General features: G+C 32.7%; 1 protein-coding gene across 3 annotated transcripts; it reads left to right on the top strand.

Moving 5' to 3' along the window:
* Positions 1 to 1,484: 1,484 nt before the first annotated feature.
* On the top strand, positions 1,485 to 5,128 carry LOC102602432 (tubby-like F-box protein 8). 3 transcript variants are annotated; one of them, XM_006339865.2, is made up of 6 exons: positions 1,486 to 1,589; positions 1,732 to 1,816; positions 2,192 to 2,661; positions 2,758 to 2,845; positions 3,195 to 3,327; positions 4,184 to 5,128. In XM_006339865.2, exons 3-6 carry the CDS (start codon positions 2,314 to 2,316, stop codon positions 4,893 to 4,895), a joined length of 1,281 nt encoding a protein of 426 aa, XP_006339927.1. In that variant the 5' UTR covers positions 1,486 to 1,589; positions 1,732 to 1,816; positions 2,192 to 2,313; the 3' UTR covers positions 4,896 to 5,128. The 3 variants fall into 3 exon arrangements, with proteins under 3 accessions (XP_006339926.1, XP_006339927.1, XP_015168824.1); XM_006339864.2 differs by having other exon boundaries at positions 1,485 to 1,816; XM_015313338.1 differs by lacking the exons at positions 1,486 to 1,589; positions 1,732 to 1,816 and adding an exon at positions 1,823 to 2,064.
* The last annotated feature ends 3,177 nt before the right edge of the window (positions 5,129 to 8,305 follow it).

Raw genomic sequence — 8,305 nt, 5'->3', positions numbered from 1 at the left:
AACCGACCGATGCACACCCCTATTCATGAGAGTAACCTAATAGTCTTAAAAGTTGAGTATTTATGTAAAATTTAAAATAAATTTTACGATAATACAATATTTATGATGCAATTATATTTCATCAATGATTTCACTTTTATTTGAATTGTTCATTAATATGTATTATATATAATATTTATTGCAATTTTTGATATTTAGAAATTTAGAATAAAATATAATTTTATATTAAATGAAGAATTTGAAAATAAAATAAAATAATGTATTACATAAAGATTATAGTGTGATTATTTGCAAAAAGAAGAAATGATTTATATTATGAAATAAGAAAATAAGAATGAAATTGAAATAATAATATAATATTGAGGAGAGAGAAACAGATTCCTTTTTAGAGAATAAAATAGAGAATTTGATTCGAGTTGGTTGTCTGGAAAAATAGAGAACTCTATATTTGGAGAGTAAAATAGAAGATAGGGTTGGAGATGCCCTAAGAGCGCAAATAACTATGATTTATCTTGGGTCTAACCCATATTACCTATGAGATCTATATTTGAACAATGATCGCTTTATACTTCTATTTGGAGGTGTAATGGTGTATTAAATTACATGTCCAAAAACTTTAACTTTATCTTATATGATTTCATATCTTGATTCATCTCACAATAGGCAAACAACTCTTAAGTGAGGTAGTATTTCTTAGGATCCGTTTGACTATGCGATATGAAATCATGATTTGAAATTATGATATGAAATTATGATATACAATTAAGTTTTGTTTGGACATGCAATTTGGACGTATATTTTCTCATAAACCTAAAATTCAATTAGTTGTAAAACTATTAAAATTGTCTCAATTCTTTATACAATCTTACCAAACAAACAAAATTTTGTAAAATTGTATAATACACTGTGACAAAACTATTCTAAGAAATACAACATTTATTGATCAAACTTTAATTCAATAAAAAAATTAAAATTGAACATTGGTTGGTAAATAAATTTGATAAAAACTAATGAATTTGATGAATATAAATAGTAAAGTAAAAATTGATTTGAAGTAATACCAAATTTTATATTGGTGAAAGTAATTATTATATAAGATATATATGGTTTAAGAATTAGTGATATGAACTATAAATTCTATTTACATAAATAAATAATGAATAGATATAAATCTATTTTTTTTATTATAAAATATAAATTTGTGGGTCAATCACATTTTAAAGAAGTTAAAATTTATTTCATAATATAAAATTATGAGATAAAGTCAGCTTGAAATTACATGTACAAATGTTGATTTCATCGGATTATTCAAGACGGCAAATTAGAAATAGAAAATAAAAAGATGATAGAGTAGTTGAAAGTGAGAAAGGAAAAGTCAAAAGGTGCATTTTAATTGTCGATGGTAGTTGGTGTATTCTGCTCACGTAGTGATCAATTTAATAGTATTTGTACTATTCAACTAAAGAATACATACACCACTCCACTGAAAAGTATGCATATACAGCTTTTATTTTGTTTACTTTGTCTTCATCTTCTCTCTCCCTTTGAAGTTACAGTATTCCAAACCCAAACACAAGCGTTTCTTTGAGGTTGACCCACTTTTCCTTTTTCATCATTTGCTAAACATCTCTCAATACTTCACAGATCTCTGATTCTGATTCTGATTCTTCTATTTTACCTTCAGATCTTGTATTTTAGGCATGTGATCTTTCTCTATTCTAAATTTTGTAGCAACTCTTGGGTTTTTATCTGGATCCCTTTTGCCAAAGTTATTCTCTGCAGGAGTGCTAGAATTTGCTTATAACACTTTTAACAGGTTTGTTCTTATTCTTCATAGATTTGTATCAGTTTGGTTATTGTAATGTTTTAATTAGTAAATCTCATGAATCTATGCTGTGTACACTGGACCTAATTTTGGTGGAGATTGTTTGGTTTTCCTTCTTCGCCTGGAACATCAGAAAAGCATATGTTCCATCAGTTCTTGGCATGTTTAGTGAGACAATCTTAAAAAGTTGTATCTGATAAATCTCATGTGATTACTTGTACTTTGATATCCTTGTGAAGGTATCCTTTTTCTGCTCTCTTTCTTTTTTCTTTTATCTTTGTATGCCTCTCGTGCTTCTATCGTTTTGCTTTTCTTTTAGCAACTTATTCTTTCGTGAAACATGATTTAGTTTTTGCTCCTTTGCAGCTGTGTCCTTTGACAAGTTTGCTTCTGCTAACTGGAAAATACCTTGTATTTTAAGGAAGGGCAGAGAGACAAGTATCATTTATTCTGGTGTTTGACCATCTGTCTATAAGTTTTTCTATTAAATGTCGTTCCGCAGTATAGTTCGAGATGTAAGAGATAGTTTTGGCAGTTTATCCAGGAGAAGCTTTGATGTAAGGCTCTCTGGTCATCAAAGGGGTAAATCACTTGGTTCATTTCATGACTTAAGTGACCAGCCTCCTGTCAACCAGAACAGTTGTTGGGCTAATCTCCCACCCGAACTACTTTTTGATGTAATTAGAAGATTAGAAGAGAGCGAGAACTCATGGCCTGCCCGTAAGCATGTCGTAGCATGTGCTTCAGTTTGCAGGTCATGGAGGATTATGTGCCAGGAAATTGTTACAAGTCCTGAAGTTTGTGGAAAGCTTACTTTTCCAGTATCGTTAAAGCAGGTTAGGAACACCCCCACCTTACATAGTGGAGAAGAGTATTTACGACTAGTAATCTTTTGGAGGAGAATTGACGAGTTTGTTTATTTCCTTTTGCAGCCTGGGCCTCGTGACGGAATGATTCAATGCTTCATCAAGAGGGATAAATCTAATTTGACTTACCATCTTTTCTTGTGTCTCAGTCCTGGTAAGAATTTGTTGTAATTTTTCTATTTTGGGGGCTGATAGGGGGTTGATGTCTTCCAAAAATAGATGAGGCATAAAAGGTAATGGCGATTCAGAAACATGTGGTTAAATGATGGCATTAATGTCTTTTTCACTATTCTCTCGTTAGCTGTAATCTCCCTTCCTCCTGCACTCCCCTGAAAAAGATGATCCGAAAAGAAAAAAACTCATGTTACTAAGAATTTCTAGGGCACAACTGCGATGAGTGATTTCCTAAGTACTTATATTTCCAGTTGCAATTTGAGATTATTTTGCTTTGTTGCGTACAAAGTTTTTCAGAGTTTGATAAAAAATCCCTGCTTCATTTGTAGCTTTACTAGTTGAAAATGGAAAATTCCTTCTCTCTGCAAAGAGAACAAGGCGGACTACTTGTACGGAGTATGTTATCTCAATGGATGCAGAAAACATCTCAAGATCAAGCAACACTTGCATTGGAAAATTAAGGTATAGCAGAGGAGCTATTCATTTTCTATTTTCTGTATCTTTCTTGCGAGATGTTTCACGAAATACTAATGTAAGATGAAGACTTTCTTTACCCCTTACACTTATATCAAAGAGAAAAGGTTTCTCCCAAGTTAGCCTTGCAAGTTGCATCAAATACTAGCACGAGCATTCAAAAAGGCTTGAAATTAGTTTGTGCATTAGTACATACACCAGGAACAGAAGTTATGTCCAGCTGGGGTGGGGGTGGGTGTCTACCTGGCACCATAACATTCCAGACGTCTTAGACAAACTTTGTGTCTCAAGTTCTGTCAGGGATTACACATTATTGGATCCTCTCTCCATTCTATTCAATCTAGATCAATTTTGATGAATTTTTCCTTAAGGATGGCTGATGCTGATGTATTCCAAATAGTACAGGATCCTCTCTACATTCTATTCAGCCAGAGGAAGTCTATTTGAGGATGGCTGATGCTGATTAGGCAGAAAGTTATGCTAGCTAAATATACCTCTGGGTATTTTAGAAAAAAAGAAGACGTGCAGGAAACTAAATTATCCACGGAAGAAGGAACCGAGGAATTTCTTGGAGGGTGTTTAAGACGGAAAAAATTAAGTTCCCTTCAAGTAGAAAGGGAAGAAATGTAAATTTAGTCATAATCTGAGTATCTGACTAGGTTTGAATGATACAGCGATGTCTACTAAACTGCTCTAAATAACGGATCATGTGATTTATATTTCATCTGACACAGCTCTTTTGTGCTTATATGCACTTAGTGGAGCGTGAAATCAATGTTTCTCAAGTATTTATTATTAATTAGAAAGTGTTTTCTGATGTATCTAATGCTGCTGTTCATTGCAGGTCAAATTTTCTGGGTACAAAATTCGTTATATATGACACCCAGCCTCCATACACCTCTGCAAACATTCCGCCTCCAGGCCGCTCAAGCCGCAGATTCTATTCCAAGAAAGTCTCTCCGAAAGTTCCAACTGGAAGCTACAGCATAGCCCAGATCAAATACGAGCTAAATGTTCTTGGAACACGGGGTCCACGGAAAATGCACTGCGTCATGCACTCAATTCCTGCCTCAGCAGTTGATGTGGGTGGCTCAGTGCCTGGCCAACCGGAACTTCTCCCAAGGTCCCTTGAGGATTCATTCCGAAGTATCTCTTTCTCAAAGTTGCTCGATCATTCTGCTGAGTTCAGTAGCTCACGGTTTTCTGATATTGTTAGAGCATCATCCAGTGCAGAAGATGATAGTAAGGTGAAACCCTTGGTTCTAAAGAACAAGTCACCGCGTTGGCATGAACAACTGCAGTGTTGGTGCCTGAATTTTAGAGGACGGGTGACAGTTGCATCTGTAAAGAATTTTCAGTTGATAGCGGCCCACCAACCAGCTGCTGGGGGACCGACAACGTCTCGGTCAAGTCAATCAGATCATGACAAAGTCATCCTGCAATTTGGCAAGATAGGGAAAGATATGTTTACTATGGATTACAGGTATCCGCTATCTGCGGTTCAGGCATTTGCTATATGCTTGAGTAGCTTTGACACCAAATTGGCATGTGAATAGAAAGATTAGGATGGGATACTAAAACAAATTAACAACTGCAATTGACTTTGTTCTGGATATATTATGCCTACTTTGTTTTCCTTTTCGCACTAATAGAATTAGGGTGGTCCCTAATCTTTCATTATCTTGTAAAAACACCTCATTATAATGGTGGCGGTGCATCTTGACATTTATTTAATGCCACTGGACTTTCTATTTGGGTTCTAGAATCTACTTGAACATTTTACAATCAATCTTGTTTGTATTAACTTCTTCTAAAGTTCCAATAAAATGCCTTAATTTAAAGCATCATGCATATTACTGGAATTCCTTATTTTCAGACGCCTTAGATGAGGAATGTCTTATGGACCATAAGTTGTGGTATTGAAGATCAATAAACAAAGTGAATTTATAATGAGCATGAGATTTATAGTTTGCCCCTCCTATGTGTACGTATCGGATATAGGGGCGTTCATAGTTTGGTAAAAGACTATGCAGATCGGAACAGAACCAAATAGATTAAACGAAAAAGGGTTAAAATTGTCCTTGAACTATGCGGAATAGGCCACTTATATCCTCCATTACATTGTGAGATATAAAATGTTATCCCAAGATACCACAAATACCCTCAAGAGTTTTTTTTTTTGGTTTCCCATTCGGTGTCCGGTACCCACATTGGAGCCCGATTAAATCCGGATTTGCGCCGAAAAGTCCCACATTGGGGGGTATAGCGCTCCTTAACAAAGGCGACTCCGTACCCAAGGGGGCTCAAACTCGAGACCTCCTAGTTAAGGATGAAAGAGTACTTACCACTCTACACATCCTTTGTTGGTAATACCCTCAAGAGTTAACATCTTGCCACATTGCTCTAATTCCTCCACCTAAGCTAGCCGACTACGATACCCATTCATTAATTTTGACCCAAATTCTAACCCAATTTTGCTAGACTCGACCCAAATTCTAACCCAATTTAATTCAGAGGCAATTTTGACCCTTTTGCGTAGACTAAAAAAGGGACTTTCCTTTAGGTTTAACCTTATAAACTCACCTCCCTCGTGGTTTCGAATAATACACACACCTCCCTTGTTTTGAATTTTTTATAACCAAATTTGTTTAAACTAGTTAAGTGCAAGGCTTTGCACGTGCGTATCGCATTAATTAATAATATATATATATATATATATATATATATATATATATATATCAACATCATATATCATCATACTTATACTTACTATATTATAAGAGAAAAGTCTCCAAGTTAAAAATTGGATTACAAAAATACCCCTTAAAAATTAACTGTTCAAATTATCTCTTAGCTAAAAGTAATTACTTTTTATTAAATAATTTTTTACGCTACTTAATGTTTCTATACTACTTAAATGGAAAGAGCTTTCATCTTCTGCTAATTCTTTTTGGCTTTTTGATATTTCAGTTTTGTTTCTACAAAAAACGGCCATTTTTGCCGGATTAGAAAGAAAAAATTGAAAAATATGTATAATTCTCACCATTATAAGAAATAATAGAGGGAAGCTACGAATTCACCGGTAAGTTCATTTTCCTTTGTTATTTATTTCTATAAGATTTCATAAAAATTATAAGGTATGTTTTAGTGAAAATCTTGACACAGTGATAACATTCGTAAATGTAAATAAAATTTTAGGGATAAGATATAAGTAGCCTCTAGACTATAATCGAAATCACAAAGGTATACTTAAGCTTAACTAGGGCCTTATTACCCCATGAACTCATTTTTTCTTCGTATTTTTGTGCACATTTTGTGTTGACGTGACACCTTCAACCACCCAAATTGGTTGTGTTTGTACACATATTTTAAAATATATATATTTTTTTTTAAAAAAATATTCTTATTTTCTTTATCTTGTATTTAAATTAAGGCAATACACATTTTTTTTACCTTGTATTGAAACTTTTTTTTTACCTTCATTCATTGTTTTTTCTCTTTTATTTTTCTATTGATTTTATTTTCTTTGTCTTTCGTTTTGATTTGATTTCAAATTTAATTTCAAATGTCTTCTATTTAAAATAAGTTAATTTTGAACGGATATTAAAATAAGTGACGAAAATCAAATAAAACATAAAAAAATTAAAGCGTCAAAATTAAAGGACACTTTTAATATTTTTTTTAAAAATACACATAATTTTTTAAATATGATTAAAAGTGAAAAGAAATTAAAATAAATATTTTACAAAGCCAAGAAATAAATAATAATATGTATATATATATATATATATATAAGTTTTAATATCAATAAATATGTGTACTAACTAATTATAAAATTAACAATAAAAAATTGACATGTATCCAATTTGTGCACTCATCGCTTGCCTTCAAGAAATTGTGCACACTCTATGCCATGTCAACATTTATGGTGTATTTATTTCATTTTAAATTAGTTTAGGGGAGGGGGGGGGGTAATAGAACCCTAGTTAAATATAAGTGTATAGCTGAGATTTCGGTTATAATCTAAGGGGTACTTGTGCCTTATCCCAAAAATTTACATTATTAGGTTATCAAAGAGATATTTACCAATAAGCTTTCTTAAGAAGTGAATTTGATATATATATATATGTATTATCTGGTATCAGAGACAAACTCAGGATTTGAAAACTTCGGGTGCACCAATATGACCAATAAAAGTAATGAAAAAGGGTTTAAGCTGGATTTGAACCCTGATCTCAGGTGATTTTTCTAGCTTATACCAACAACACAATGATACTCCTTTCCCTTTTATGGGCGCATAATTCACTTTATCTTAGTTTTTGCCAGTTTCTTGAAATAAATATACATATATATATATATATATAATTTTTTCGGAAGTTCTCCTAAGGGTGTGGATCCGCCTCTGTCTGCTACGACAAATACAGATCATAGGAAGGGATTTTAAATATATTGGCAATATATATAAACCACCACAATTGCACTATTTCACTAGATAAATGCACACAAAATTTAAGAAGTCTTACTATGCATCCACAATAGAGGCAATGAGCTTTGGGCCCCAATTTTTTTTTTTTTTTAATTTATATATATCTTATCAACACAAGCACATAGTTCACACATTAAACTTATCGATAGATCTACAGAGAAGTGTTAAGAGATTTAACTTTTAATCCTCTTATATGTCATGCCTCAAGCCCTCGACATTAGTTTGAGTCTTTGTTTGGAGTTTCTAATAAGAACTTTAATGTTTAATGTCTTAAATTCGAAGTTGGTAAGATCAGTGGATAAATGAAAAAGAGGAAGTATTCATATACAGTAAAACCTCACTAAATTAATATTAGATTAATTAATAACCTCTCTAAGATATTATTTTTCTCCGATCCCGATTCGGGTCAATGGAAAAAAATCACTCATTTCGATAAGATAATAAAATAATATTTTTTTGAAGATCCCTATATAAATATAT

The sequence above is a fragment of the Solanum tuberosum genome, unplaced genomic scaffold, assembly GCF_000226075.1.
Source record: "Solanum tuberosum cultivar DM 1-3 516 R44 unplaced genomic scaffold, SolTub_3.0 scf00012, whole genome shotgun sequence".
NCBI lineage: Eukaryota > Viridiplantae > Streptophyta > Magnoliopsida > Solanales > Solanaceae > Solanum > Solanum tuberosum.
This window is presented reverse-complemented; position numbering and strand designations above follow the sequence as displayed.

Excerpts from the sequence above, each read along its gene's own strand:
- LOC102602432 (XM_006339864.2), top strand. The coding sequence starts at position 2,314 with ATGTCGTTCCGCAGTATAGTTCGAGATGTAAGAGATAGTTTTGGCAGT. Across the intron at positions 2,846-3,194 it reads TTTCTTGTGTCTCAGTCCTG|CTTTACTAGTTGAAAATGGA; the intron begins GTAAGAATTTGT and ends CTTCATTTGTAG. Across the intron at positions 3,328-4,183 it reads ACTTGCATTGGAAAATTAAG|GTCAAATTTTCTGGGTACAA; the intron begins GTATAGCAGAGG and ends TGTTCATTGCAG.